Genomic DNA, 27,604 nt, shown 5'->3' on the forward strand with positions numbered 1-27,604 from the left:
GCGCGTGCATTACCCACTCACTCTACAAACCGGTTACGACTTGTGTACCTTCTTACCATGGCTTCCCTCGAGGACTACGATGAGTTCGGAAACTACATCGGTGCGGACCTGGGCTCCGATGATGACGAGGAGGAGATGCTGCAGTCGGAGTACCAGCAGCCGGTACAGGAGCAAACTACTCTCGAAGGATACGACGATGAGCCTGCCCCGGCACAGGATGGCGCGTTAATGGAAGTTGACGGTGCGCTTTACTTGTAATACAGTTGGAGCTGAACGTAATGGTGTCGCAGAACCTATCTCTAATGCTATTGTTTTGCATGAGGACAAGCAATACTATCCTTCAGCAGAGGATGTTTATGGCCCAGGTGTAGAGACGCTCGTCCAGGAGGAAGACGCGCAGCCTCTAAGCGAGCCTATTGTTGCACCCATCAAAGTGCGAAAATGGACGATAGAGGAGAAGGACATGCCGCAAACGCGATTCGACAAGGGGTGAGTGGCCACTTGTGCGTGCAAAAACTAACGCTGAAGTAGCTTGTAGGTTCCTGCTGAACATGATGTCCTTCCCTGAAATGATTCGCAACGTTGCCGTCGTCGGCCACCTGCACCATGGCAAAACGGCTTTGATGGATATGCTTGTGTTTGAAACCCACAAGCTAATTTGGGATGCGGACAAGCCGGTTCGATATGGTTTTTTTTCAACCCAAAGCTAACTACTGACCAGAAATCTGGCAGACACGCTACACGGATACCCATGTATTATCGCGCCAACGCGAAATCTCGATTAAGTCGTCGGCCATGTCATTCATTCTTTCCACTACGGCCGGGAAGTCACACTTGGTCCATATGATAGACACGCCTGGTCATGTCAACTTTGTGGATGAAGTCGCGTCGTCAATGCGGCTAGTTGATGGTGTCGTGCTTGTTGTCGACGTCGTCGAAGGAGTAAGTGTTTCGATTTAGTGTCCGTAAGATTGACTTATGAATCGCAACAGATGATGGTGAACACCGAGGCCATCATCCGACACGCTCTACAAGAGAACATCAAAATAACCCTCGTAGTGAACAAAATTGACCGACTCATCCTTGAACTTCGCATACCACCTGCTGATGCGTTCTACAAAATTAAACACACCATAGAAGAGATCAATACCTTCATCAGGTAGAGTGCCTTCTATTCAACATAAATCTGAATTCACTTAACGTTTGACTTGCAGCAATATCAACCCTGACCCGGATTTACGACTTAGCCCAGAAAGTGGGAATGTTGCGTTTGCAAGTACAGACATGGGCTGGTGCTTTACCCTGCGCTCTTTTGCCCAGATGTACGCGGATACATACGGTGCGTTGGCTCTTCCTGCGCCGTTGGCAAAGCTACTTGAAACTCAATAGATAACCAGGGTCTCTTGACGTGCTCCAGTTTGCCAATCGTCTATGGGGAGACATCTACTTCAACACGGAGACACGCAAGTTCACCCGCAAGCCTGTGGACGCTGACCAGCCTCGTACCTTCGTTCATTTCGTCCTGAGCCCTCTTTACAAGCTATACAGCCATGTTCTGAGTGAGGAAACAGATGATCTCAAAGAGACGTTGGCAGAGCTGAACATCACTCTGAAGCCGGTGATGTATAAGATGGATGTCCGCCCCCTTCTCAAGGCCGTTTTGGATCAGTTCTTCGGTCCTGCAACCGGTCTGGCCGACATGATTGTAGAGCACATTCCCTCGCCAGTGGATGGTGCACCTGCCAAGGTCAGGCGCTTCATTTTATGACGAATGGTATGCTAAATGGTTGTTCCAGGTTGAAGGAACGTACACCGGTCCTCTGACTTCGGACGTCGTTGCGCCAATGAAGACATGCGATCCCCAAGGACCTGTCATGGTGCAGATCACTAAACTTTATCACACAACCGATGCTCAATCCTTCAGAGCCTTTGGTCGTGTGATGAGTGGTACGCTGAGGAAGGACTCAGTTGTCAAGGTTCTTGGAGAGGGTTACTCGCCTGAAGATGAGGAGGATATGTTGAAAACAACCGTCGAGGAGATGTGGATCAGCGAAGCCCGGTCAGTTCCCGTATCATCCATTTATATGGCTGTCTAACCAGTTTTGCCGTAGTTACTTCATACCCACTGATGAAGTCCCTGCGGGAAACCTTGTCCTCATCGGTGGTGTTGACGCGTCCATCACTAAGACTGCCACTATTGCTTCTGCAGACATCGACGAGGACCTTTATATTTTCCGCCCGATCAAGCATATGACTGAGTCTGTGCTCAAGATTGCCATCGAGCCCATCGCCCCCTCCGAACTTCCTAAGATGCTTTCTGGTCTGCGTAGTATCAACAAGTCGTATCCGCTCGCAGCTACAAAAGTAGAGGAGAGCGGCGAACATGTTTTAATTGGGCCCGGCGAACTTTACCTTGACTGTGTCATGCACGATTTGCGAAAGCTCTTTTCGGAGATTGAGATCAAAGTCTCGGATCCTGTCACCAAGTTCTGTGAGACGGTGCTGGAGACTAGTGCGCTCAAGTGCTATGCGGATACACCAAATAAAAAGTACGTGGAAGTACGGTGACGCTCATTTGTCCACTCTTATTGTTTCTTAGGAACCGACTTACCATGATTGCTGAACCACTGGAGCGGGGTATTGCCGAGGATCTGGAGCGGGGACGAGTTACGATGCAGATGACGCCGAAGGAGAGAGGGACATTCTTCCAAGAGAAGTACCAGTGGGATCTCCTGGCTTCACGTTCAATATGGGCGTTCGGTCCTGATGAAGGTGGCCCAAATATTCTCCTGGACGATACCCTGCCGTCACAGGTAGACAAAAAGGTGCTTGGTACCGTTAAGCAGCACATCACTCAGGGCTTCCAGTGGGGTGCTCGCGAAGGTCCGCTGTGCGATGAACGTGAGCAACCCTCATTTCACAGCTACAAAAATTCTGCGCTGAACCGATTACAGCTATGCGTAATGTCAAGTTCCGGATACTCGACGCTAGCCTTGCACAAGAGCCAATTTTCCGTGGCGGAGGTCAGATAGTGCCCACTGCTAGACGAGTCTGTTACTCGTCGTTCCTCATGGTGAGTCTTGACCCTGGACTATTCTCGTCAAACGGGCATTGACGGCAATCAACGGTCACTAGGCTACGCCGAGATTGATGGAGCCCATTTACTACGTGGAGGTGCAGGCACCAGCGGATTGTATATCCGCTGTCTACACTGTCCTCGCAAGACGACGTGGACATGTTACACAGGACATACCGAAAGCGGGTTCCCCACTTTACACAGTCAAGGCATTGATCCCGGTTATTGACGCGAATGGGTTCGAGACGGACTTGCGGACCGCCACGCAAGGACAAGCTTTCTGCTTACAGACATTTGATCATTGGTCGGTTGTGCCTGGTGCGTTCCCTCGGCATCAGTATTTTCCGCTTTCCTCACCTGTATGGATTACACAACAAATAGGTGACCCTACTGACACGAGCATCAAGCTGCGGCCACTGGAGCCCGCGTCTGGTCAGGCTCTTGCTCGTGACCTTGTCTTAAAGACGCGTCGGCGCAAGGGCCTGGGCGACCAAATTGCGGTGTCGAAATATCTGGACGATGAGTTTGTGGTAAGTCGCGTCCCCAATGGCTCGCACGCGTCGCGCGCTTGACTGATGTTTGAACAGCTCGCACTGTCTGCGTCGGGGCACGCTGATTTGCTAGGGTAGATAGGTAGTGTAGTGTGTAAGTCTTTGAGAATGTCTGCTTATAGATAATATAATAATTTCGATCGCATTCCGTGGCCATTCGATGCACGAAATCTGGGAGTGTGTGAGCGTGGGAGAACATACGTGGCAGGGAAATGCCGGGGTGCATTTAGAGCACGGGGGAGCGGGGGTCAGCTCGTCACTTCTACTTTTTACCTGCCTCCGCTCCTTTACCTTTCCTCTCCGTCTAATCGTCTCTTGGTCCTTCGTGTCTCATAATGCGAAGCGTTGCGTTCCCCGTTCTCATTGTCGTTGCCGCCTCTGGTGCGCTCGCAGCAGACGAGGCCAAGCCTGTTTTCACGGCATGTCCATCTCACGCGTCCGGGCATACGTGTCATAACTTATACCTCCTCTTTCTCTAGCCAACTGAAATTAAAGCGCCTTTCATTGAGCAGTTCACGGACGACTGGGCTGAACGGTGGACTCCTTCCGAGGCCACCAAGAAGACCCCTGTCGGTGGCGAGACCTTCAGCTATGTTGGCAAGTGGGAGGTTGAGGCTCCCGAGAGCGGTCTCGTCGAGGGCGCTCAGGGCCTTGTCGCTAAGACCAAGGCTGCTCACCACGCCATCTCGGCCCCCTTCTCTACCCCGGTTGACTTCACCAAGGAGCCGCTCGTCGTCCAGTACGAGGTCAAGTACCAGAAGGGCGGCAACTGCGGTGGCGGCTACCTCAAGCTCCTTGAGGATGGTTTCCAGACCAGCGGCAAGGAGTTCTCGGACAACACACCATGGGTAGTCATGTTCGGTCCCGACCTGACGTGTCCTGGCTCGAAGGTAGTCTATTGCTTGCTTTTGCGGGGCTTGGCGTTGTTAACAAGGCCTCGTTCTAGATTCACTTCATCTTCCGCCACAAGAACCCCGTCACTGGGGAGGTTGAGGAGAAGCACCTCAAAGCACCCCCCAAGCCTTCCCTTAACAAGGATACTAACCTCTACACCCTCGTTGTTCAGTATGTATCTCGACTTTTCGGCGTCTCATATTTTCTGAGCTCTATATAGCCCCAACAATCAGACCTTCGAGGTGCAATTCAACCATGACGTCCAGCTTTCTGGTAGCCTTCTCGAGGACTTCACTCCCCCCGTTAACCCCCCGAAGGAGATCGACGACCCCGAGGATACCAAACCCGCTGACTGGGTTGACACCAAGCGCATCCCTGACCCTGATGCCGTCAAGGTGGGCGCATACAACCAGTGCTCTCAACATTGTGCTAATTATAATCCATAGCCCTCTGACTGGGACGAAGAGGAGCCCTATGAGATCCCCGACGAGGACGCTGAGAAGCCCGAGGGCTGGCTCGACGATGAGCCCGAGGAAATCCCTGACCCTGGTATGCATGCATTTGCCACAGTTACAGTATTTGTCCTCATACGATTCTTTGTAGATGCTGAGAAGCCTGAGGAATGGGATGACGAGGAGGACGGTGACTGGATTGCGCCCACCGTCGCCAACCCGAAATGTCTCGAGGCTCCTGGCTGCGGCGAGTGGAAGCGGTAAGATAAATTTTTTAACTTCCATGAACACGAACTGATGGAAATTTTGCAGCCCCACGAAGGCTAACCCCGCTTACAAGGGCAAGTGGTACGCTCCCATGATCGACAATCCCGCCTACATTGGCGAGTGGGCTCCTCGTAAGATTCCCAACCCGGGCTACTTCGAGGATCTCGAGCCTGTCCAAAGCCTGTCTAAGATTGTATGTAATGCTTTTCTAAGATTACACACATGTCGTTTAACAATTTTGGCAGGGTGGTATTGGCATTGAACTCTGGACCATGACCGAGGATATCCTCTTCTCCAATGTTTACGTCGGTCACTCCGTCGAGGATGCGCTTGCGCTTGCGGCCGAGACCTACGACATCACTCATACCGCTGAGGCTGCTGCTTCAGCCAAGGCTCTGGATGTCGACGATGATGTTGTTTCCTTCTCTGAGGACCCCGTCACATTCGTTCGCGGCCGTGTCTTGAACTTCGTTGAGATTGCCAAGGTTGACCCCGTCGCTGCCTTCAAGGCTATGCCTGAGACTGGCATCGCTCTTGCTGGTGCCATCTTTACCCTCTTCGGCATGATTGGTGTTCTCTTTGGCCTCGTTGGCGCCCAGCAGAAGCCCGTCACGAAGGTATGAATCGTGTTTCACTTGCGCCCAGTATGGGATTATTGATGTTTGTCCTCAGTCTTCAAAGAAGACCGATGCTCCTACTTCCGACGACAAGAAGAAGGCCGACAGTACCCCTGTCGCTCCCGCCGGTGGTGACAAGAAGGACGAGAGTGGTGGCGCCCGCAAGCGCAAGTAGACAACACGCCATAGTGATTGATATATTTACCGTCACCAAAAGCTGTGGATGGGTTTTAGGGCTCCGCGGGCGGGCGGAAGGACACCTCGTATCACACGCATTTAATAACGCACTGTTGTGATTCTGGTATCTGGTATCTGGTAGGCTTATTTTCAGTTTCCAGGCGTTTCTACTATGCTATTCGCTATTAGCTACAATCTCATTTTCGAACCTTGCGTGGCACTAGGTGCATAACATTCATGGTTGATGCGCATGCGTGCAGAATCATTTCCCGCGCCAAACTACTTCCTGCACTAATCCCGATAGTGTTTCCTGTTGTTCTTTAAACATTACCGTTGCATCACCATCAAGCACAAGCTTTGGGAGCACCACACCCAGATCCGCACGAGCTGTAAGGGCGCGCTGTAAAAGTGAGATGACCTTTGTCCCTGACGGCAGGTTCCGGCTGTTGTAATGGCGCACATGAAGTTCGAGATGAAGTTCGGACAGATCTGGGAGTGGACAGTCATCAGGTAGGTCCGGTCCTTCTGGGTCCAAGTCTCGTATGACATCGTAGACACTCATGACTCCGATGGCACTCAAAATAAGCCTCCGAACACGGCTCGTACTTTTGAAAATGTCACGCCATGGAGAAGGGCCGTCGATGGTCTTGGGAATCCAAAGTTTGAGCGTATGGACGTCTCGTAGACTTATCATTCTGAATGTGTTGGCGAGCAGACTGAAACCGGCCAGATTGAGATTGAAATGTGCTTCTGTGCGTAGCCCTTCATGGTCTGGGTGCGCATAGGTACTGTACCGCGAGGAGCTCTTGAAACAAGCGGCTTGACAGTCTGCATGTTCGCAACAAAGTTGGATACACCACCTGGACGCTCCCCAGTACTCGCCCTCAATTTTAAGCGTATGTGAAGGAGATATACTTCCGACTTGTGGAGAGGCTGCGAGTATGCTCTCGGGAAGAAGGGCGGCTTTCCTGGGATACTCAAACGTTTCGTCGGATGCATCTTCCATGTGGAGTTTAACTCGGGCCGTCGGTGGAATGTCGAGGTAGGGCATAAAGTGACCATATGCGGTCAAGATATCTGTGATAACTAGCTTCTTTAAACGTGGCAAGCTCACGACGTCCTGACCCCTTTTGGTGAACCATGATGATGCCGAGGTAACGCGAGGAAGGGCTTCTACGAGCTTAAGAATATGAAGAGCTGGCATATTGCGTAGAAGAGATAGGAGCTCCTGAGTAGTGTTCATGAGGCCCTCTGGGACATATGCCAGATTGAGAGTTTCAACGTTGGACCATATGGGAGAATTAAGGTGAATCATGCAATGTTCTAGTGACAATGCACGCAGAAGCGGTGTCGTTTCAGCTAGAAAGGCATCAGAAATAAAATCTTCGTTGCCTCCAGATTGCTCCCTGCCTTTGCGGCAAACATGAAGCGCCTCGAGTTTCGGAGCGGGACCTGTGAGGTGCTGAAGTAGGAAAGGCATGACGGAGTGAAGACAAGTTATCCGCAGATTGCGAATGTGGGGTAATTGGCGAAGTGCTTTCACCAAAGTTTCTTCCACTGAGACCTGAACGGACTCCCTCCGCACAACCTTGTCAAGAGCCTCTTCTACGTGAACTTCGAGATCGAGAGGTGAGTGTTTTGACCGCTCAAGTTTTAAGTCTGTCCACGGTGAGAGTGGACTTGGGCCATGATGGAAAACAACAGTCGACCAGAGGCACGGCGCAGAGAGTGCGACCTCCCTCCAGTGTTTGCAAACATGCATGATCACGTTGCAACGGCAATGAGAGAAGATTTCTGCCAGGACTTCTTGAGGTATAGAGCAGGTTCTCGTGAAGCTGTTTCGCTGAGTATGCAACTTTCGGATTTGATCGTGTAAGAGCGCAACGTCCGCGTCAATCATAGATATTTGAATATCTGGGTTGAAGATGTTGGCCATGATAATCTCTAGTGCGATAAATTAGGGAATGGAAGCAAGTGGTAAAACAAGGGCCATGCTACAGTGACTTACCGGTACCTTCGACCAGCTGAATTCAGAAACCCCTGAGAGTCAGAGTAGCACGAAGTCAGCAAAAGGCAAGTTCGAGTTTTGCCGACAAGGACTTTTCTCGGCCTTATTAATCCATCACTCACTTGAACTCACTTGTACAGTAACAACTGTCTCCTTCCTCGGCGGCAAAGACGTCTCTTGAGACTCAAGGTGACTGCGATAGTGGAATTTAGCTCTTTATCTTCTTGAAGTCTTCTTCAACATCTCCTCCAAACATGACTCGCCCCAAAAACTCCAGCAACCTGTCTGAACTGCTCGTTGTTGAAGCTATGAAGACATGCTTTGGATCAGCGGCAATCGCTATAATGGTCCCAACACCGCCCTGGAGCTCGCGCTCATCCGCTGTCGCTCTACGCAGATACTGAAGCATGACAACAAATCCACTACTCTCCGTGATTCTCTGCGTTTCTCGGTTTTCCCAACGATCACTCAGAGCTCTGTGTAGAGCCCATTCTAATGGGCTGGAAATTTACTCTCGACCCCCAAGGAGAGCCCGCTAATTTTCGGGGGATCGTTTGGCGACTTGCATCAACTATTTAATCAACCTTCTTAATTTAATCCCTTTATGCCGTTGTTTTTCATGCATCGCTACGCCCTTTTGACGGCTTAAACAGTTCGAAGTGAGGCTTGGTGCACAATGTAACAGTCTGTGAAGTCCCATGTCTAATCGTTGGTGTTTGCAATGATATTAGCCAATATTAGCAGCTCATGCTTGAAGGCACTACTACAATGTACAGACCGTATATATGCAACATTTGACAGTGTCTCCGCAATGTCTGTACATAACCCATGTCATCATCCACGCGGCTTAATATCTCGTGGCCTGTAGGATTGTTTTACTGAAGGTACCGTGTCTTCGACTCCGAAGTTCCTTTCTTGGTCTCCTACTTAGGGGTTTAGAACTCTCTTGAATCTCCACGTCCTACAAAATAGCCTAATATCCTTGTCTGCCGACTTAACTTATGCTAAACCTCGCCACCCTTCATACCTATCTTTCTCAGCTCATCGCTCCGCCCTCAGTCCACACTGCTTTGCTGATCTCTCCTGAGGGTGCGCTTGTCTCGTACGCGACGGACCCTGCGCACCCCCGGCCCAAGGACGAAGTATGGGCTGTTGCAGCGCTCGCAGCAGAGACATGGGCCGAAACACGGGCACAAACGCCGAGCGTAAATGGTGAGGAAGGCGGTGAGGAAGGACGACGAGAGGAGACGGATGCGGGGATGGTTGAGAGCGAGGTGAGTCATCTGGCTGTAGGCTCGGTTGCCCGTTCACCAAGCACTGGCACCCACAGCTTGGTCGCGTTGTTGTAGTACCTGTGGAACCGGGATCAAGCTCTCATTCAAAGAGCACATCTCCGGACGGGGAGACTCCATCTGCAGAACCAATACTTCTGGTCGCAGTGAATGGTTTGTCGGATGCGGATTGGGAAGGGATGGTGATCAAGGTATAGGCTTTTATAATCTACTTTGTTCACGACCGCTCACTCCGGCGAATGATCACGTACAGTCCAGGTCACTTGCACGATACCTAGCTCCTTCGGTGAATAAACATCGGGAGACAGCGGGCATTATGGGAGGCACTGCACTTAGTACGAGCGTCAGCATAAAACCGTTGCCGCGGACACGCTCAGCAGCATCCCCACATCATCTATATGGCGCAAATCGATGAACACAGCGTATGGGGGTCATTTGTGTTATTTGGGTTTGCTTTGACTGTATGCGTTGAGGCGGTAGCGTATGACTGGCCAATGGGACGCGCACGATGATGCTTGAAACACATCGTCATTACTGCGGGACTTGAAAAATCGTAATAAATTTGTTATTACCTGTCGTTGTTACCGGCAAATATCGAACCGAGGACCTCGCTTCATCGTTCGCCGCTTTTCCTCTCGAGCAAATTCCAGCCATGCGTCGGTGGGCTGCGTCTGCTCTCACCTCCTCTTCACGCTCCCTGCCATCGCGCACGACGCGTCGGGCACAGAGTGCACTTGCCGCCGCTGCCCGACCTGTTCCGAAAGACTTTCCTCCGGCGAAGTCCACCGCGTCCACTCCAGGACCGTCAATAACAATCAAGGACTCCCGACCTGACCCATTTCATATTGTTGCACCCCAGCTTGCCCAGCTGCGCACTACACTCTTCAACCTTCTTGGCTCCTCCCATCCTGAACTTCAAACGGTAGCACAGTACTACTTCTCTCACCCGTCAAAGCAGCTTCGACCACTGCTTGTCCTTCTCTTCGCCCAAGCAACAAACGGTCTCGGACGCGCATATCCCCAAGTCGCGTCGTCCGTGCTTAATGCCGGTGTTCCCAATGCGTCTGCAGGCAAGACTGGCATGGAACCGCTCGACGCGCCGCTTACGCGACACGACGTATTGAACGACTATAACCCCCGTATGCCAGACGATACCGCTTCTTTCTCCACCACCTTTGCTCTGCGCAAACCTTCGGGGCCCACCGGGGCGCGTTTCACACCAACCCCCGCGCTCTCCGAGTATAGACCCGCGGTTGCGAACACCCTTCTCCCTACCCAGCAGCGCCTCGCCCAGATCGTGGAAATGATTCACGTCGCATCTCTGCTGCATGACGACGTCATCGATATGTCACCCCTCCGCCGAGGCGCTCCTTCGGCACCCAACGCGTTCTCGCCAAAACTCGCCGTGCTCGGTGGCGACTTCCTACTAGGCCGTGCATCCGCCGCACTTGCGCGCCTTGGATCGAACGAAACCGTCGAGCTCATTGCGAGTGTCATCGCGAACCTCGTCGAGGGCGAAGTTCTCCAGATCCGTCCGCCTGATGCACGTGTAGAGGCCGAACTCAACACGACGGTCAAGGTGGCAGAAACGCAAGGGGATGCTGTACACAGTGCAAGCTGGCAGATCTACTTGCAGAAGACGTACATGAAGACGGCGAGTCTTATGGCCAAGGGTGCTCGCGCGGCGGTGGTGCTCGGTGGATGCGAGGATGGGGATATCGCGAAGGAGGCCGCATATGCGTATGGCCGGAACCTTGGCATTGCATTCCAGGTCTGTCATCGCTTAGAGTTCTTCAATGTATCCGTACTTATTGACCTTTATGGGCTAACAGCTTCAAGATGATGTTCTCGATTATGCGGCATCTGAGGCGCAGTTGGGCAAGCCTGGTAACGCCGACTTGAAGCTTGGATTGGCAACGGGCCCTGCGTTGTATGCATGGGAGGAGCATCCTGAGATGGGTGCGCTGATCAAGCGGAGGTTCGAGCAGGAGGGTGATGTTGAACTCGTGAGTAGTCCTTTATACATCTGATCTCTTATCTTCCTCGTGTGGTCTATTTTGTTGTTGCACGGACTAGCGATCCCTTGAACGTGTCCAGGATCTGATCACGTCCACTCTTACCTTTTTGAGTCCTCTCCTGCCATCCTCCGCCGCGGAATATTTGGTCGTCATCAATGTCCTGGGATGATGTAACTAATTCGACCCTTTCCTTCTCAGGCTCTTAACCTGGTTCGTCGCTCATCCGGTGTTGAGCGAACGAGTCAGCTGGCACAAGCGCACGCCGACAAGGCCCGTGAAGTGTTAGCCTTCCTACCGCCAAGCGATGCCAGAACAGCGCTCGAGGCGCTGACCGAGCGCGTCGTCATACGCACTTGGTAAATGCTATGAACCAACTCCTAGAGCTTTACATCAGGCTAGAGACGCTTCTTGATATCCTCATTGTCGTGTCGGTTAATGACATGATGTCTCGCCTCAATCCCATCTCAGCAAAATAGACAGACACATATCTCGAGCTAATACCTCTACAAACTTCAGTCGCCTTTGTCGTAGTCGGGTACACCAGAGGAGTGCTAGACCGTGGACATGCAGCTTACGCACGTACGCACACACACACATAATCATAATTCATGCATCCTTCCTTCATCCTGGCTAATCCGACTAGGGAGCCTGGCACCCTGCACGAACAAAATATGCGTCTCATACATCATCCTTCAAGTCTGAATAATTCTGGTCACACTTACCAAGGGTTTCAGTCATTAGCATCGTGGTGCATCTGGCTGTCAAGCAAAAGTTCCGAATCCAATGTCGTCAGAGGCTGCCAGAGGTCGTCAGAAACCGGTAGCTTTTAGCCTCAAAGGTTGACGGATCAATCATCACGACAACCTCGCGCTGCAGCCGCTCTTGCAGCAATTCTCGGGTTTTTGTCGTCAGGTCAGCAGGTGAGTTTATCCGACGTCCTTGACGACGTGACTACGTTGTGCGTCCACACCGCAGACACACTCATGATCTCTCATGATTCGTTGGAGCTCTCACAATATTCACTCTATGGCAGTTTTGGCCACAATGCTTATGATCAACATCAATTTCTTCCGCCTTCTGTATTGATTCGCACAGCAGCGGAATTTCAGTGGAGCTTTGGTCTGCGTCGTCGGCATAGAGCTGTATAGAGGATGCAAAAGAATCGGGTCTTGCGCGCACGTGGCCCTCTCACCCATCAAGACCTCGCCAAACGACTGTATGTGCCGCCAACTATTGTACTCACGGGTATACTTCTTGAAAAAGTTCGGTCTCTGCTTCATGTCACAAGGGAGGTAAATCGTTGCTGCGCGAAATTCGTCTTGCACAATGACCATGACTTAGCTCAGTCCGAATCTGTGCTAATAGCAGTTCTCACATAGGATACACAACCCTGTCTATGCGGGCATTTGTCTTCACGCCAAAACCCGGCTCGAGTGAGTTCGAATGTCGATCACGTTTCGGGGATAACTTAGTTCTGATAGCCGCGGATGATTCTCGCGTGTTTCTCCCCACCTTGTCAACGAACAGTCTGTCATCAGCTATGAGCTTGCGTCGTCGGTGCTTGTGTGTACGTCAATCGCCAAGTGAGATATTCCAGGATATTCCTTGAGCGGGGTCATGTCAAATGCATAAAAGCGCGCCGCTCTCCAGAATTTGCTCCTCACCAACACCGCTACCCAGTCACATACACCTCTTCTCAACACCATGTTCCTCTCTCTTGCTTTCGTCACCGGACTTGTTGCCCTTGCTAAGGGTCAGACCTTGACTGGTCAGTACGACTGTGCAACCCAAGGCAACTACCAACTCTGCAACAACCAGTGGGGCACCTGTGCGTGATACTTTTTACGACGCGTCCCGAGTATTAACGCTAAACCTGATGTGCTCCTTATGGTAGCTGCCGGCACTGGAAGCCAGACCGCTACGCTCAACGGCGTGAACGGTAACTCGGTCAGCTGGTCTACCCAGTGGAACTGGTCCGGCGGCGACAACAGCGTGAAGACGTACTCCAACATCTCCCCTACGACTGGCATGGGCTCTGCGCTCAGCGCCATCACCACCGCTCCGACCACCTGGCAGTGGGCGTACAGCGACACTTCGAACGTCCGTGCTGATGTCTCGTATGACATCTGGATTGGCACCACGCCTGACGGCGCGCAGGCCTCTGCTCAGTCGTCTTACGAGATGTGAGCGCTCTTCAGCAAGTCGCAACCACAAACCGAGACTAATATGTATTATTTAGCATGATCTGGCTCTCCGGCCAGGGCGGCATCCAGCCCATCGGCTCCAAGACCGCGTCTGCCAACATTGGTGGCCACCAGTGGGACGTCTGGACCGGCCCCAACTCCAACTGGCAGGTCATCTCGTTCCTCACCACCGAGGGTGACATCACCAACTTTTCGGCGGACCTCAACGACTTCTTCAAGTACATCATTGCCAGCAACGGCGTCAACTCGGGCCTGGTGCGTTTCAACTCATTTTCACGACAATCTGTTGGATAAAACTAACGGCTTCTGCATACGCAGTTCCTCCAAACCATCGAGTCTGGTACCGAGCCCTTCACTGGCTCTGCCACCCTCACCACCACCGGCTACAGCGTCTCAGTCAGCTCATAAACGCAAAACTGCAAATTTAGGGCCGTTATGTATCATTCTTTATTCCGAGGGTGTACTTTTCTGCGACTGTATTCTTAATACTACTTATATACATGGTGCTTTGCGACAAAGGCGGTCACTTGGTGTTCTTGAAGTCTGAGGCGTACTGGTCGGCTTTTGCCGATTGCTCGCAGCGGCCTGCTTGACCAACTCGGACGGCTTGGATTCGCCGCCATGTTGCCGCCATGCTCGGCCACTGACGACCATGGCATATGCACCATGTTATAAGTATACAGCACTGTAGTCCTGTGCTACACCGCTCTCATCTCAGTCCTCGCCGTTGCGTAACGCAAAGGTGAGCTAGGCTTGCTGTCGCACTGCTTCACCATTGGACATTTAATTCGGCGTTTACCTCGACCTGGATCGAGTAGGATCAGACAACATGGGACATGACGTTCAGCCCACAGCAAGCGTTGATGCTTGGTGTCGGGATACCCTTGTAGCAGAAGCTCGAATTCGTATCGACCGCGACATCGTCTCCGCATATGAATCAATCAGCAAGTCACTTACACGTATCCTCACTAGGAGACACGACAAAATCAATACCACTTACGAGTCCATCCGAACGCTACGAACTACGCGCAACTCCTTGTCAAAGATATGTGCCCTACCTCCCGAGATCCTTGTGACGATATTCAGCCATTGCTCCGCCGATTGGGTTCCGTTCTCCCATGTCTGCGAGCACTGGCGAGACACGCTTATCTATACACCCCGATTCTGGTCAAGCTTTTCGATTAACACCTCATCACTATCTCCATGGTCGAGGGTCAAACTTGAAAGGTCAGGCGTGTCACCACTGGACCTCAAGGTCGCCATCAGGGACGGCGCCAGTTTGGAGTCTCAACCAACCCGAGAGCTCTTGCAGGATACCTTCAGGCAAAGTCCACGGATACGCACGCTTCAGCTGACCTTCGTAGCAGACGCCATACCACTCCTTGTCGAGAATCTCACCGCGCCTGCCCTAATCCTAGAGTCGCTAATGCTTGCCCGTTGTGATAACGCCGACGAATCAGATTACTTACCCGGCCTATTTTCCGATCAAACACCAGCTTTACGAAGACTGCTCCTGGAAAAATGCTCACCACCCATGGACTCACCCGTATTTACTCAACTTCATTGGCTTGAGTTCAAATTTGTTCCACCCAGTCTCATACCAGACGCCGAGCGCTTGCTCGCGGCGCTACGGCATACTCCAGCGCTGCGCGAGCTGAGAATCGTAGAATCACTTCCGCTCGAGACTGCAATCACATCCCTTTACTTCTCCGACCAGCCCCGAAGCGATGTTGTCTCTCTTCCAAATCTCCGGCGCATCCGTATGCTGGGATCTCTCGATGCGTACGCAGGTCTCTTAACCCTTCTAGATTTCCCAATGACAACACGCCTCCGACTTGATCTTGGACTTCGGTCCCCTCTTGATCCCGCGCTCTGGAACGGCGTGCCTTTTCTGCCCCAGAAAGTCTTTCAGGACCGCCGGTCCTCGTTTGACTCAGCACAGACGTTGGAGTTCACTATCAGTTCCCATCATTGCGTATACAAGCTGTATGACACGCAAGACGAGCTGGACTCTCGAGCTGCGCCTCGTACGATCGCCAACGCCCGTCACAAGCCCACCCACCACCTAGACATACGCTTCATCAGCGACAGCATCCGACTCATCCCCCGCTCTTGCATGTTCCTTCCGTTCATTCCCGCCAGCAGACTCGTCGTGCGAATGGACCAGCGCGCTGCAGTCGGGCTCCTTCCGTTCCGCGACCTCTTCCGCGGCTGCCAACAGGTGCGGAGCTTCTTGCTCGAAGGATACGGCGACTTCGCCACCGCCATTGGCGCATTGAACCCACGCAATACAGCTGGCGTGGTCATGCCGCAGCTCGAGGAACTGCATATACGCTGGTACGATGGCAAGGCGGGATATGCCCAGTCCACGCCTGAAGATCTGATGGCCGCCCTCACTGAGCGTGGAAATGCTACTGGTGCACCACTAAGGAAGCTCGTGCTTGAGGGCCATTATGTCCTGTTCACGATGTTTAAACCGATGGTCGAGATACTCAAGGGTGTCGTGTCAGAGGCGTACATATTGTCGGGCGGGGAAGTTGTGAAGGAGGACGAGTGGTATCACATTGAAGATCCCGACTCGAGTTCTGATCTGGACTAGACGTGTTTTACATTTGGACGGTAATTTTGATCTACGGACTGGTGTCTCGGCCCAACATTGGATATTTATAGTACTATATTTTGCAAGGTACAGCAAGGACTTTCGAGTTCAACCTGATATTGACTAGTTATTTATATGGCCATACCTGTACTGTAGCACTGGCCGTTGGACTGCAGAGCGGTTGGACAACTTCATTCATCATATGTATCGTCTCCTAGGATTCTGAGGTAATTACGCTTCAAGAAGCTTCAAGTAACATACAGGCCAAGTACAAACCCTTACTCTAAGGATACTGGTACATGACGCCTTCAAACAACTTGATTTCAGGGTGTGAGAGGTCCTGAATATAATGCACTAGCATTGTTGGTCTTAAAAAACCTTCGGTCGAAAAGCATTTGTAGAAACAAACCATCAAAATGAGGAGCGAGCAAGGCCAGCTCATCATTCGCGCTCAGTAGGTCGAGCGCTACGACGGCTTTTCTTTCTCGGCGCGTTCTTATTTCTTGTAGTGTTTGCTGGCCTCCCTGACCACAATCCAATGGTTAAAGCAGAAACATCGATCAGAGAGCGTTGCCTTACCACTGCCCTGTGCTCCATGCGGGTCCGAGGTGCTCGTTCCTTCGGCACTTGGGTTATTCGGATCAGCAAATCCGTGCGAGCACATTCTGAATCTGGGAGCGCTGTAAGCCGTGGACGACAGTAATTCATGGGCCATGGTTTCTGCGAGTGCATCCTGGTATGCGTCGGTGAGGGGGAGGTCGCTCATGCTGTTTCTAGTTGAGTAAGAAAGAGAGTTATCGTAGACGCTGCCGCGGTTGGGCTGATAGGGTAAGCTGGGTAGGGGCGGGATGTCGTCATAGTCAATGTCGCTGGATCGGGGGAGGCTTGCAGAATCTGCGATATAATCAGGCTGAGAGAAGAGGTCATCGTCGTAGTCGATATCGCTAGCTCGGTAGGTGGCAGCGGGTGGAGGTGGAGGAACGTAGCGAGGGGCAGCATGAGATGCTGCGTCTCTTCTGATTGTCCCTGTACTCGGCTTCTGCAGTGGGTCTGGGGGGGCAGACAAGAGGGCTTTCATCTGATCAATCCCAAGTGTGACGACCGTTACAGAAGCTTCAAAGCCTACGAGGCTCGCGAAGCCAACGCCGACGCCGAATGCAGCATACAGGGCGTGGCTTGCGAGAGAGAGGACTTGCGATACCGTCCCAGGCAGAGCCTTGAGCGTCAAGGCAGATTGCTGCCAGGTTGTACGAAGGGCAAATCGTCCAAGGGGCAACAGGACGGGTGATAGAGCCCCAAAGACGGCAGAGGCAATGCAGATGCGGGTGATTGCACGGGTGTAAGACGTCTGTTTAAAAGGCTGTTGGTTACGTGACGCCGGTTGAGAACGAGCTGCGCTGCGAGAGCAAGAAGGGCACGGACATAGGTCAGGAATGGAAGGCATCGTAGCTGAGTGGGTTTGCCAAGACGACGTCGGAGGTGTTGCAGGAGGAGCGGGGTGATTAAGCACTATACGCAACTTATCGCTTAAGATTTGGCGGAGTTGTTGTTTTTCTGTCATTTAAGAGTCCTGGAGATCTCGTAAGATGGTATGCAAGTCGGAGACCTGGCTTGCTGTAAGCTCCTCAGCTCCTCTGGGAAGCATAGGCGCCCAAGTAGGCGCTCAACAATCATAGTGTATGCCCCCATGGCCATCAACTCCTAAACGCTTGCCTAAACGTATCTTACAAACTACACAACTATATGGGCAAGCTCGAGTTAGGCATGAAAGCATGAAGTCGTGCATATGTGCTATCCACATCGTAGGATGGTGTTTGATTGGTTCACTACCAGACGGCAGTGCAATATCAAAGTATTCTGCAGCACTATTACACCCAAGTCCGGGAACAGATATTTCACCACATATCAAGACATAATTTCAGAACAAGCAACAGCTAGAGTGATCAGCGTCGGCGGTTTTTCTTTTTGTCCTTCGACTTGTACGACTTGTTCGTGGAGTGTGTGTGCTGAACTGATATGATACACGTTTGATTAATTGAGAGAGGTATGCGGTAAAGCAAACATACTTGTGCTTGCTTCACCCAGTTCGAAGGAGCCCTCCTGCTCAATATTGACGTTTTCCGGGATTGCATAACCGTGAGGACAGACCCTGTGTCCGGGTGCACCCCTTCTCGGTCGAAGACCCAAGGCCATCATGAACATCTCGATGTATGCGCGCCCAAGAGCCTTGGAATATGCTTCTGCAAAGCCTGGTGGGCAGGGAAGGTCATCATTGCCGGCAGATTGGGAAGGGAGATTGATAAAATTTGTGGTGTAGTAGACAACATGTTCCTCGTGCATGGGTTGATAAACGTAGCCCTGTGAGCCCCCTGGTTGGCTAGAGAAGTCAACATAGCCGTTGTTGGGACGGGGGTAGGAATAACCACTAGAGGAGCTAGCTTGGCGAGGAAGACGCTCGATGGCACTGGACTGGTATTGATAGTCGACACTACCAAAAGACCGATCAAGGACCCAGAGTACTACGGCTCCGACGAGGAGGGTGAGTCGGTAGCTCAGAACGCGTGCCACGAGAGAAAGGATTTGATCCACACACGCACGTAGCGCATTATGAAGTAGCTGAGAAAACCTGCTGGCAAGATACAGGGAAGGCAAAACAGCCCGGAGACAGTATGGTGGGTGAAAGGTATGTCAAGACAACAACAGAGACGCAGGCGCGAGCCGCGATGTGAAGGAAAGACGTTGAGGCGCGAGATATTATGCAAGAGCGACCAAAGCCCAAGAGCAGGGAGCGCATAGTGGTCGAGTGGGATAGAGCTGAGATCGAGGGACGATAATCTTATAAAGTTGAAGTCAGTGGCCCGTCCAAGCAAGTAGGTGAACGGTATGGCTGTCAGTGAAAACTCGTCGCCAGTGCTACCTAATTAGGAGGAACCTTATCGCAAGACCTGACATATTCGGGGTAAGGACCTTTGTTAGTTTACCAGACGCAAAGTTTAGCGCTGCTTCTGCTGAAGCAACAATCCAATCAGAGGCTCGAGCTCGTGGTATCAATCGATTCGCGATGTGATTCGCGCCCGCTGATTTCATGAGTTCTTGCCTCCTCGAAGATTCCGAGAGATCTTCGTAAGAGAACATCTACGATGGCCATGCGGCGCACAGTAGTATTCTAAGTACCGTTCGCATAGCCGAGTAGGACTTCAAGCTTCAAGTTTCAAGCTTCAAGGTTGTGGAGGAAAGACGAGCGACAACTAGTTGAGTCGCAACTTAGGAAGCAGTTCTCACGTTCGTGGATTGTATTCAAATTGTACTAGCACGTGATCGGACTTCGCGAGGTGGAATTTACTTCCGCTTCTTTTGGCGTGAACCACGACGAACTCCGAAGGAGACTTGCAACGAAGCCAAGCACCGAGTACTGAGATCGTAGATGCACTCAGAGTAATGCTGTCTTCTTAGTTCCTGACGAAGTACCGATTGCTGACGATCTCACAGGAAGGTTACAGGTATCTCTAGGCGCCGTCCTCACGATTTATGTATTATCCAACTTGAATGCCGTAAACCTTCCCTTTCCTCCGTGACTTGTCAAAATAATGCCGTGCAGTGTACCCAGGGAGCCTGAGATTATATGGGTTTCAGACTGTGTTCCGGCCGATTTATTCGGCTCGAATAACCGCAACGTGCTTCACGCCGTGCCCCCTCGACACGGAGGCATTCAATTTAGAAGGAACCTAACTTGTTCAGGAAGACTATTGCCAGAGAAGCGGTCGAAAACAGCCCAAAATACGCTCATACAGGCTCGAAGCTTGGGCGGCTCCCTGATTAATGCGGCTTCTTGCTCTACGATTCGTCGGGCGGAAACGAATAATGAACGTTAATGAACGCGATCTCGAGCCCTGCCACTGGAGCTTGCTGGTGAAGGTGTGAAGGAGGAAACGAAGGAGCAAGCCTTCTCAACTTCACGACTCTTCACTGTGCATCTGTGCCCCGCTGGTCGCATCCATGGACGGTAATCGAAGCACGAGCGAGCAGCCGGAGACGCGACAGGTTGGGTCGTGCCTCACTTTCGGCTCTCTGGTCGTTCAAGCTCAACGCTCCGGCGCTGCTCACAATGACGGCCAGGAGAGCCCCACCAATCCCGTCGCTGACTCGAAGCTATCAGCCTCCCCTCTTTCACTCCCCAATGCTCTCTCCGAGTCAACACCCCTCCTAGGCAGCATGCGTGCTACGACGACAAAGTATGCCGCCTATATGCGCACCTTCTCCGAGATTCGCAAGGACCCCAAGGGTTTCCTCACCGAGCGGGCCCGGGGTGTATTTGAGCAGCGTATCCGTCCGGCGTTGGAGCATGCTGGCATTCGTGTGCCTACCCTCGATGTCGAGGCTTGGGATGCGGAGCACGGGGCGAGCCAACCTTGGCCTGTACAAGCTGTTGTTGAAGTCATCATTCTAGCGCAGAAAGGCTTCGGTGTATTTGCGTATGTACCTCATTTTAATCTCTAGAAGAACCAAGTGTTCACATATGACAGGACAAATATCCAAGCTCATTCTATTCTAATTGCACCGACGATCGCTCTCGGACATTTATCTACGAAAGATCTCGCTGCCTCGACCATTTCAACGGCGCTTGCGAGTATCACCGGATATTCGCTTCTTAACGGCGTACTCGCGTGAGTCGAAATGTACATGAAGCATTGATTTGCGCCGCGTTGATATAGCCTCCTCTAGATCGCTCGATGCACGTCTTTCAGGGTGTGATCATCGCACTGCACAGCGCTGGTGCCTACGGGCAGCACTCATTTGTGGTTTAGGCCTCTTTGTATGTAGATATTTTCTACCAGCCTACCTTAGCCGTACTAAATACATGATAGCCTATCCTCTCACTCTGGGCATCGTCCGGCACGTTGCTTAAGAAAGTCAGCGCTGCGACAAGCACCTATGCGAATGAAGTTGACGGGCTGCTGGAGACTGCAGCCTTGGGAATGCCTGCATGGGTGGTCGGAGAAGTTTCAAAGTCAGTGTACTCATTTTACTTTGTTCACCAGGATGGCTGAATGGCCACGGTACTTTTGTAGACGATACCTTGGCTCGCAAGGGAAATCAACCATCACGACACGGGTGCTCACCCTCGCTGCACCCATGAACGCCGGCTTGAGCTATCTTCTCGGTACGTATGAACGCGACCCAGAATATATGCATCTGCACGCTGACCCAAATAAACGTTGAACAGTGAACGGTCCCATTCCCGCTCTTCAACGTGGCCCAACTGGTGCTCCACTCGCAGCTGTCTTCTCCCACATGTTCGTCGCGTTCATGCTAGGCGCATGCGTCATTGCCCTCATCATCCGTGCCGCTCTGCATGAAGCAGCGCGGCTCGCCGGCGTTGATGGCCGCCTGGAGGCTGCCGAGGGCTGGGTCGAAGCGCGTGCCGTGGAGATAGACGCGCGCGTCGAGACGGCCCAAGAGCGCGCGGAAGGCTTACAGAGCATGGCGAAAGGAGCGGTGGAGAATGCAGACAGACTTCAGGCGCAGGTTAAAAGCCCAAGGTCCGAAGCTCCCGCTGGACATGTTAGTTATCCAACAGATGGCGACACTGCCGAAGAGCACATCGAAAGTTGCTCTGGCGAGGAAGCCCCCCTTCTTGGCGAAGCATCTGCTCAGCCCGAAATAAACAACGATGACGGACGGACACACCTGCAGGAACTAGCTCTCGAAGCTGCCAAGGGTATCGATGGGGATCATGTTCATGTTGAAGCAACCAAGGTTGATGTGCGCGCAAAGCTTGCAGAAGAGAACCCTGAAGACAGGGGATTCATTCGAGGAACGCTGGAATTGTTAAGAGGCGGTGTATCTGGAGTCGGTACGCATCTTGTAGCCATCATCTGCCCAATACTATGTTAATGCTTTGTAGGTAAAAGCGCGGCTGAGACGTGGTCAAAGGACTTCAGTGGATGTATGTCTGCCGCTATATTTATCCCGAGTACGTCTACTGACTTGAATATGCAGTATCTGCGTGCATGTACGTTGTCTCCTCATCAAATAAACAAAAGAAAATCTCGCTAAATGCGCTTGTTAGGCTGGGTCCCGTCGCGCTCGCATCACAAGCAGTCCTTCTCGCAACGAGCACGACCATCTTTCAGGTTCCTCGCTCGGTAAGTGAGGTTATGACCATGAGGTACGTTCTACATTCGCATACATCTGCGGATGGATTAAGAACTAGGCCTTCAGGACACAGAAGCTATTGGAACGGGGAGACATTGCACGAGCGAAAGTCGCGGTTTCAGTCGCGCTCCTGGGGATAGTCATAACGGCCGTGATCATCAGGTGTGCTCTCCTTCAATCATTATCAATCTTGAATAAATTTGATTTCTTCCTTCCTAAAAGTAACGTGCTCATAGCGACCGACAACAAGTTCGGCGAGATGTTCAATCCTGATCCTTGTACGTTGCCCTTGGCCATCCATATTAACATGCGCGTCTCATTTGTACCCCCAGCGGTTATCAAGTCGGTCTGTGAGGTCTTACCTGTTATTGCCGTTTATCAAGCTTTAAATGCTCTCGGCGGTTGGGTGAATGGCGTCCTGGATGTACTTGGTAAACAGGTAATCAGGATCTTCCCAATAACATGTGGATAATTCATGTTGATGAATGGGTCCCTAGGCCGTTTTCCCGGCACTGAATGCAAGGTAAGATCGTGATATATATATAAATTGTGGAGGACAAAGCTGATTTCCCCTCTTGATGCCGTACTCAGCGCAGACTATCTCATTGGTGAGTAATCTACGCTCCACCGGGGTGTTTGCTAACGAGTGTCTTGTAGGGATTCCTCTTGGCCTATACCTCACCTTCGTGAAGCAATGGGGTCTATCAGGCCTCTGGGTTGGCCTTGTCATGAGCCACTTGTACGCACTGGTCGGCGCGCTCGGTGTATTGTGGAAGGTAGACTGGGCAGCAGCGGCTGGAAAAGCTACCAAAAATACTCAGGACCCTCCGAGTGAAGTACGCGTGCAAGACGTCGAGATTGTTATTGATAGGGCTTAAGCGGAAAATCTCTGCCGTGCATTTGGTCACATCTGCCACTCACTGTTTGGATATAGCCAGCGAAACAAATTTGTACGTTCTGTTTTGTACTATAAGTGTATATCATGGCTCCAATGGATATGTATCATACTCCGTATATTATATGATCTTACACTCTGCAGAGAATTTCGCCGTGAAGTAGCACAAACCAACCATCCTCAGCTGAGCTCCATTCCTTCCATGCCTTGGCCAGCTCCTCCACCTTCTCCTGGGTAGCATGGCCTTTAGATATCGCCGTCGTCCTGAACTCCGACTGCAGCAAACGTTCCTGCCAGATCCCGCTCCACCAGCTTCGCGTGTCGTCGGTGCTGTAGCACCAAGTGCTCGTAGTGGCCGTGATGCTCTCGCGCGGGAACCCAGCCGCGAGCGCCCACGACAGCACCCTCCTTCCCGCGTCCGGCTCCCCGCCATTGCCCCTCCCAACCTTGTGGTACAAGTCCCGCCACTCGTCCAAGCCCTCGATCGTGGGGTACCAAGCGAAGCCCGAATAATCTGCCTCTCGCACGGCGACGATTCCCCCTGGCTTCGCGACGCGCTTGAGCTCCCTGAGTGCGCGCATGGGGTCCTCGAGGTACTGCAGCACCTGGTGCGCGTGCACGACGTCGAACGACGCGTCCGGGTACGCGAGGTTGTAGATGTCCGCCTGCGCAAACTCGACGTTGGACACGCCACGCTCGGCCGCATGCGCGCGGGCCTTGTCGAGCACGCCCGAGGCCTGGTCGACGCCGACGACGCGGCCCTGCGGGACACGGGAGGCGAAGTCGGCGGTGATGGTGCCGGGGCCGCATCCGACATCGAGAATGTGCATGTCTGGGCGGAGGGAGCTGGCGAGATAGGCAGCCGAGTCCTCGATGGTGCGTGAACCATGAGCGCGAAGGATGGAGGCACCATGGCCGTGAGGGTAATTGGTAGTCGCGGACATGATGGTGCTGGCGAGCAAGTCTTTGAGTGTGAAGCAGGGATGTAGCGCAGTAGATAGTGCTGAAGATTGAACGTAACTTACACACCCTTCTTATATGTCGAAGTCTGGAGAGTTGCTGGTGGGGATAGGAGCTATTTTCGGACCTGTGACCGACATGAGCTGCCCGAAAGGTCCGATGCGACACATAACCATCATGCATCATGTTGGCATCATGATATGGCGTCGGATTTGCGTCGGGTGAAAAATCCGACACGTAGAGCATGGCAGGCATGAGATAAGGTCAAAATATATACAAGCAAGGGCATTTACGGCAAACGTAGCAATAAGATAGACATGCGACGCTTGTAGGAGTATCGCTAGAAAGACAGAGAGCAGAGGAGCAGAATGAGTAGATGGGTTTAACAGTAAAAGGAAGTCCGAAGGTGTACCCCATTCATTGTTCGTATACGTGAATAGATACAACAATAATTACGACCGCTTTGGAGGCTGACGAGACAGATATCGGTTTATGAGGCTAGGTTATGGAGCAGAAAAGCTCACCATGTATCCCATGTAGCTTTGATACCCACCGCTTGTAGGGGGTGAACCTCCAGGAGGCATGCTGGACATCGGAGGAGGAGACATCATAGGGGGAGGCATGCCATAATGGCCTGGAGGAGGCGCAGCTTGGGGTGGTCCTGAAGCTGGTGCACCTTGGGTCTGTTGTTGCAACAATGCCAGAATATTCGGCGGAAGACTTGAGGGTAGTGTCGCTGAACTCGGCGGCGGCGGCAACGAGCCGTACGCAGGGGCGCTTCCGGGACCAGGAGGCACTGCGCCATAAGGAGGCTGCGAAGCCATGCTTGGGGGTGGGGGGGCATAGTAACCGGCACCATTTTGTGAAGGGGGCAATGGGGGCATGCCTAATGTTGTAGGTGGGAGAGAGGCAGGTTGAGTGTTCATGGGAGGCGTGTTGCTACTGATAGGCTGCTTCAGAGCGGCGAGTAATTGCTGAACTTGACGGGCTTGCTCCAACCGATCACCGGCAGGACCCTGCGTAAAACGTGTTAGTAGTATTCCTCTCCATAGTCAAAAACTTAGATATTTACAGCTTGAGGTTGAGGAACCGCGGGTGCATTGGGAGGAGGTGCACTATAACCACTTGGCCCACTTGGAGGCTCACCATAGCCAGGCGGAGGCCCATAACCTCCAGGACCGCCTGGTCCCGAAGGCAAACCATTCGAGCCATTACGGCTGTCAAATCTGTCACCTCCGTATCCTCCACTGCCTCCTCCACCACCTCCACCGCCGCCTCCCCCTCTCCCACCACGTCCGCCACGAAAGTCGTCCTCAAAGCGACGGCGATCCCCACTACCCCAGTCATCTCTGCGGTCCCACCCATCATTCTGCCCACCGCCTCCGCTGTTTGAGCCTCCACGCCCCTTGCCTCTTCCGCGGCCGCCACGGTGACCTCGTCGTCCATGAGTACCGCCGCCACGATGGCCATCATCCCAATCACGGCCTCCGCCACCGTCAAACTTTGGCTGGCGTTGGGTGGCGGGACCCGTTACTTCTTGCTCTTCCCATGCAAATGTAACCTCCATCATTCCATCTTGCAAAGGTTGGTGATTCAAACGGTCGAACGCTATATCGCAAGCCTAAGTCGATGTCAGCAAGTTGAGGACGTTCAATCACAGGCTCAAAACAGCGTACCCTAATATCGTAGAACTCAACGTATCGTTGGCTGTGCAAGCTTCGTATCAAATGCAGTCAATGTAAATGCACTGTTCGACGTACGCAGGATGGTCACCAGGCATCACAGATTTCACATCCCCTATTTGCTGGAACCTTCTTCGAACCTCATTGTCGTCGATTCCTTGCCCTGATGAAGAGTTGCGCATCGTAACGATAAGAGTTCCCTGATACTGTTGGGGCATTTTCTTCCATTAGTATACTGAAGGATCATTCGTTCAATTTATATTCCCACCTGGTTTTTGTCTCCACCTTTCCCGCCATCGTCTCGAGGCAGTGAGTAGTGGACATCAATCTGAAGCAATGGCAAAGCTGGCAATGAGCGCCTATATCCTCGATTTTGGCGGGCCAATTACTCACGGGTCGGCCACTTATTTCAGATCCTTGAAGACGGTCTCTCGCTCTCTCAGCTGCTCGCAAATCGAACTGCAGATCCTCAGGATTCGTTGTCCAATCAAGCAGCTTATATTACTCACGTAAGTAACGAAAACCATTCCGCGGGTTGATATGAGGTCAAAGAATGTTTTGATATCGCCGTGCTCTTCAAAGGATCGACGTACGTCGTCACTATTGGTCTCGTACTGAATATTACAGCAGTCAGTCTCGACGTCCTTGATATGAAAGCAAATGCGTCGTGCATGAAGAACCCGACTCATCGCTGAGATGAAACTCGCCTTGATATTACGAATAAATAAGGTACGGCACGGTCTTTCACGCTGGATGCGTTCTTCAATGATGGAATCGTGGACTTTGTCATCGCGCTCTCGCCGCACGTTGCGTTTCCCTTGCTGAGGTCGCGTACCATAGCCTCCTCTATCGTCATAGTTTCCATCTGGACCGTCTGAGAAAACATCGATATAACGTGAGACTTGGTTCTTTCCAATGTTCAAAGGATCAAAAGGCTAAATGATGAAGTGGATGTGCGACGCCGCAGACCAGAATACAAGTGGCACACCCAGGAGAAACCTTAGGGGACGCCACCATGTATGCGCGTCTTTGATGAACAAGACGACATTCTCATCGCGCACGAAATTCATCCAACTTTGATTGAAAGTGCCAACGGGGTTGTCACCGTCAGTGCCGTTGTCGTTGACTTGCTCAAGCAAGCTCTGAGAGTCTCATGGGCTCTCAAGTGCCCCAAGCCGAACCCACGCGGTTCACATGCGTCTTAAGCCGAGCCACTTGTATTCCTGCCTGGAAATCCACACAAAATCTTTCAGTCTCAAGCTCGAGCGCACCTTCAAAGCTGCCGGTGTATCCCTGACCATAACCATCTTGGGCGCCGCCGCCATACTGATCGGGCGGGCCAGCATTGTATCCGCCTCCATTCAGATAATAGGGATCTTGGACGTTACTATAATTATTGTATGGACCTGAGTCGCCCTGCGGAGGAGGGCCCTGGTCATACGGGCTGGGACTCGAATCGTAGGTGTTGTTGAATGAACCTCCGCCGCGGTTGCGGCCGACGTTTCTACCGCCGCCACGATGGCCACCGCGGTGATGACTTCTGTCAGGGCCAAATGCTCCGGAAGAGTTGCCGCCTCTGCGAGAATTTTCGAAGCTTTGGTTGTATGGGTGGTGGCGATTCATGATGAGCCGGCTGGGATTTTCAGAAACTCTGACTTGGTGCTAGGTGCTAACTGGACGACTCGAGAGCAAGTGCGAGGAGCAGTGGGCGAGAGAGCAACAGAATAGGCTCAGAGACGACTCCTGCGTCACAGAG

At 52.2% G+C, this 27,604-nt stretch overlaps 11 protein-coding genes across 11 annotated transcripts; 7 read left to right on the forward strand and 4 right to left on the reverse strand.

Moving 5' to 3' along the window:
- Position 1: 1 nt before the first annotated feature.
- CONPUDRAFT_116131 (P-loop containing nucleoside triphosphate hydrolase protein) lies at positions 2 to 3,772 on the forward strand. Its single transcript, XM_007765495.1, has 14 exons — positions 2 to 241; positions 291 to 489; positions 539 to 677; positions 733 to 942; positions 993 to 1,159; positions 1,215 to 1,339; positions 1,398 to 1,747; positions 1,797 to 2,059; positions 2,112 to 2,549; positions 2,600 to 2,901; positions 2,955 to 3,073; positions 3,136 to 3,394; positions 3,458 to 3,606; positions 3,664 to 3,772. The coding sequence occupies exons 1-14, from the start codon at positions 58 to 60 to the stop codon at positions 3,703 to 3,705; spliced, it is 2,946 nt and encodes a 981-aa protein (XP_007763685.1). The 5' UTR covers positions 2 to 57; the 3' UTR covers positions 3,706 to 3,772.
- Positions 3,773 to 3,962: 190 nt separating this feature from the next.
- Positions 3,963 to 6,032, forward strand: CONPUDRAFT_44846 (Calreticulin-domain-containing protein; the record flags this gene model as incomplete). The annotated part of the gene is made up of 9 exons (XM_007764284.1): positions 3,963 to 4,037; positions 4,107 to 4,520; positions 4,574 to 4,692; positions 4,742 to 4,916; positions 4,968 to 5,070; positions 5,125 to 5,233; positions 5,286 to 5,433; positions 5,486 to 5,857; positions 5,922 to 6,032. The coding sequence occupies 9 exons, from the start codon at positions 3,963 to 3,965 to the stop codon at positions 6,030 to 6,032; spliced, it is 1,626 nt and encodes a 541-aa protein (XP_007762474.1).
- A 264-nt stretch (positions 6,033 to 6,296) lies between these two features.
- Positions 6,297 to 7,970, reverse strand: CONPUDRAFT_69399 (uncharacterized protein; the record flags this gene model as incomplete). Its single annotated transcript, XM_007764515.1, has 1 exon — positions 6,297 to 7,970. The coding sequence occupies one exon, from the start codon at positions 7,968 to 7,970 to the stop codon at positions 6,297 to 6,299; it is 1,674 nt and encodes a 557-aa protein (XP_007762705.1).
- Positions 7,971 to 8,327: 357 nt separating this feature from the next.
- On the forward strand, positions 8,328 to 9,920 carry CONPUDRAFT_161691 (uncharacterized protein). Its single transcript, XM_007765496.1, has 3 exons — positions 8,328 to 9,316; positions 9,373 to 9,525; positions 9,588 to 9,920. The coding sequence occupies exons 1-3, from the start codon at positions 9,044 to 9,046 to the stop codon at positions 9,747 to 9,749; spliced, it is 588 nt and encodes a 195-aa protein (XP_007763686.1). The 5' UTR covers positions 8,328 to 9,043; the 3' UTR covers positions 9,750 to 9,920.
- A 40-nt stretch (positions 9,921 to 9,960) lies between these two features.
- Positions 9,961 to 11,961, forward strand: CONPUDRAFT_116134 (terpenoid synthase). The gene is made up of 3 exons (XM_007765497.1): positions 9,961 to 11,105; positions 11,167 to 11,340; positions 11,551 to 11,961. Exons 1-3 carry the CDS (start codon positions 9,987 to 9,989, stop codon positions 11,710 to 11,712), a joined length of 1,455 nt encoding a protein of 484 aa, XP_007763687.1. The 5' UTR covers positions 9,961 to 9,986; the 3' UTR covers positions 11,713 to 11,961.
- Positions 11,962 to 13,037: 1,076 nt separating this feature from the next.
- CONPUDRAFT_116135 (glycoside hydrolase family 12 protein) lies at positions 13,038 to 14,070 on the forward strand. Its single transcript, XM_007765498.1, has 4 exons — positions 13,038 to 13,180; positions 13,247 to 13,535; positions 13,592 to 13,811; positions 13,875 to 14,070. Exons 1-4 carry the CDS (start codon positions 13,057 to 13,059, stop codon positions 13,962 to 13,964), a joined length of 723 nt encoding a protein of 240 aa, XP_007763688.1. The 5' UTR covers positions 13,038 to 13,056; the 3' UTR covers positions 13,965 to 14,070.
- Positions 14,071 to 14,179: 109 nt separating this feature from the next.
- Positions 14,180 to 16,394, forward strand: CONPUDRAFT_161694 (uncharacterized protein). Its single transcript, XM_007765499.1, has 2 exons — positions 14,180 to 14,298; positions 14,375 to 16,394. Exon 2 carries the CDS (start codon positions 14,386 to 14,388, stop codon positions 16,153 to 16,155), a length of 1,770 nt encoding a protein of 589 aa, XP_007763689.1. The 5' UTR covers positions 14,180 to 14,298; positions 14,375 to 14,385; the 3' UTR covers positions 16,156 to 16,394.
- On the reverse strand, positions 16,383 to 17,599 carry CONPUDRAFT_161695 (uncharacterized protein; the record flags this gene model as incomplete). The annotated part of the gene is made up of 2 exons (XM_007765500.1): positions 16,383 to 16,679; positions 16,735 to 17,599. 2 exons carry the CDS (start codon positions 17,597 to 17,599, stop codon positions 16,597 to 16,599), a joined length of 948 nt encoding a protein of 315 aa, XP_007763690.1. The 3' UTR covers positions 16,383 to 16,596.
- A 2,552-nt stretch (positions 17,600 to 20,151) lies between these two features.
- On the forward strand, positions 20,152 to 23,189 carry CONPUDRAFT_141349 (uncharacterized protein; the record flags this gene model as incomplete). Its single annotated transcript, XM_007765501.1, has 15 exons — positions 20,152 to 20,627; positions 20,679 to 20,819; positions 20,878 to 20,968; positions 21,021 to 21,163; positions 21,225 to 21,316; positions 21,380 to 22,009; positions 22,061 to 22,102; positions 22,156 to 22,168; positions 22,226 to 22,324; positions 22,378 to 22,473; positions 22,534 to 22,589; positions 22,644 to 22,750; positions 22,809 to 22,834; positions 22,903 to 22,919; positions 22,969 to 23,189. 15 exons carry the CDS (start codon positions 20,152 to 20,154, stop codon positions 23,187 to 23,189), a joined length of 2,250 nt encoding a protein of 749 aa, XP_007763691.1.
- Positions 23,190 to 23,248: 59 nt separating this feature from the next.
- CONPUDRAFT_141350 (methyltransferase-UbiE family) lies at positions 23,249 to 24,198 on the reverse strand. The gene has a single exon (XM_007765502.1). The coding sequence runs from the start codon at positions 24,148 to 24,150 to the stop codon at positions 23,338 to 23,340; it is 813 nt and encodes a 270-aa protein (XP_007763692.1). The 5' UTR covers positions 24,151 to 24,198; the 3' UTR covers positions 23,249 to 23,337.
- A 380-nt stretch (positions 24,199 to 24,578) lies between these two features.
- CONPUDRAFT_79258 (uncharacterized protein) lies at positions 24,579 to 27,596 on the reverse strand. The gene is made up of 10 exons (XM_007764642.1): positions 27,120 to 27,596; positions 26,556 to 26,722; positions 26,358 to 26,462; positions 26,242 to 26,307; positions 26,117 to 26,176; positions 25,927 to 26,054; positions 25,843 to 25,873; positions 25,239 to 25,787; positions 24,691 to 25,182; positions 24,579 to 24,636 (listed from the first exon to the last, which is right to left on the reverse strand). The coding sequence occupies exons 1-10, from the start codon at positions 27,469 to 27,471 to the stop codon at positions 24,619 to 24,621; spliced, it is 1,968 nt and encodes a 655-aa protein (XP_007762832.1). The 5' UTR covers positions 27,472 to 27,596; the 3' UTR covers positions 24,579 to 24,618.
- Positions 27,597 to 27,604: the final 8 nt, after the last annotated feature.

Source organism: Coniophora puteana, assembly GCF_000271625.1.
Source record: "Coniophora puteana RWD-64-598 SS2 unplaced genomic scaffold CONPUscaffold_1, whole genome shotgun sequence".
Lineage (NCBI taxonomy): Eukaryota > Fungi > Basidiomycota > Agaricomycetes > Boletales > Coniophoraceae > Coniophora > Coniophora puteana.

Excerpts from the sequence above, each read along its gene's own strand:
- CONPUDRAFT_161694 (XM_007765499.1), top strand. The coding sequence starts at position 14,386 with ATGGGACATGACGTTCAGCCCACAGCAAGCGTTGATGCTTGGTGTCGG.
- CONPUDRAFT_161691 (XM_007765496.1), top strand. The coding sequence starts at position 9,044 with ATGCTAAACCTCGCCACCCTTCATACCTATCTTTCTCAGCTCATCGCT. Across the intron at positions 9,317-9,372 it reads CGGGGATGGTTGAGAGCGAG|CTTGGTCGCGTTGTTGTAGT; the intron begins GTGAGTCATCTG and ends TGGCACCCACAG. Across the intron at positions 9,526-9,587 it reads GGGAAGGGATGGTGATCAAG|TCCAGGTCACTTGCACGATA; the intron begins GTATAGGCTTTT and ends GATCACGTACAG.
- CONPUDRAFT_116135 (XM_007765498.1), top strand. The coding sequence starts at position 13,057 with ATGTTCCTCTCTCTTGCTTTCGTCACCGGACTTGTTGCCCTTGCTAAG. Across the intron at positions 13,181-13,246 it reads CAACAACCAGTGGGGCACCT|CTGCCGGCACTGGAAGCCAG; the intron begins GTGCGTGATACT and ends TCCTTATGGTAG. Across the intron at positions 13,812-13,874 it reads ACGGCGTCAACTCGGGCCTG|TTCCTCCAAACCATCGAGTC; the intron begins GTGCGTTTCAAC and ends CTGCATACGCAG.
- CONPUDRAFT_79258 (XM_007764642.1), bottom strand. The coding sequence starts at position 27,471 with ATGAATCGCCACCACCCATACAACCAAAGCTTCGAAAATTCTCGCAGA. Across the intron at positions 26,308-26,357 it reads GAATGGTTTTCGTTACTTAC|TTCGATTTGCGAGCAGCTGA; the intron begins GTGAGTAATATA and ends GAGGATCTGCAG. Across the intron at positions 25,788-25,842 it reads TTGAGTTCTACGATATTAGG|GCTTGCGATATAGCGTTCGA; the intron begins GTACGCTGTTTT and ends ACATCGACTTAG.
- CONPUDRAFT_116131 (XM_007765495.1), top strand. The coding sequence starts at position 58 with ATGGCTTCCCTCGAGGACTACGATGAGTTCGGAAACTACATCGGTGCG. Across the intron at positions 678-732 it reads TTTGGGATGCGGACAAGCCG|ACACGCTACACGGATACCCA; the intron begins GTTCGATATGGT and ends GAAATCTGGCAG. Across the intron at positions 1,340-1,397 it reads GATGTACGCGGATACATACG|GGTCTCTTGACGTGCTCCAG; the intron begins GTGCGTTGGCTC and ends ATAGATAACCAG.
- CONPUDRAFT_116134 (XM_007765497.1), top strand. The coding sequence starts at position 9,987 with ATGCGTCGGTGGGCTGCGTCTGCTCTCACCTCCTCTTCACGCTCCCTG. Across the intron at positions 11,106-11,166 it reads ACCTTGGCATTGCATTCCAG|CTTCAAGATGATGTTCTCGA; the intron begins GTCTGTCATCGC and ends ATGGGCTAACAG. Across the intron at positions 11,341-11,550 it reads AGGAGGGTGATGTTGAACTC|GCTCTTAACCTGGTTCGTCG; the intron begins GTGAGTAGTCCT and ends TTTCCTTCTCAG.
- CONPUDRAFT_141350 (XM_007765502.1), bottom strand. The coding sequence starts at position 24,150 with ATGTCCGCGACTACCAATTACCCTCACGGCCATGGTGCCTCCATCCTT.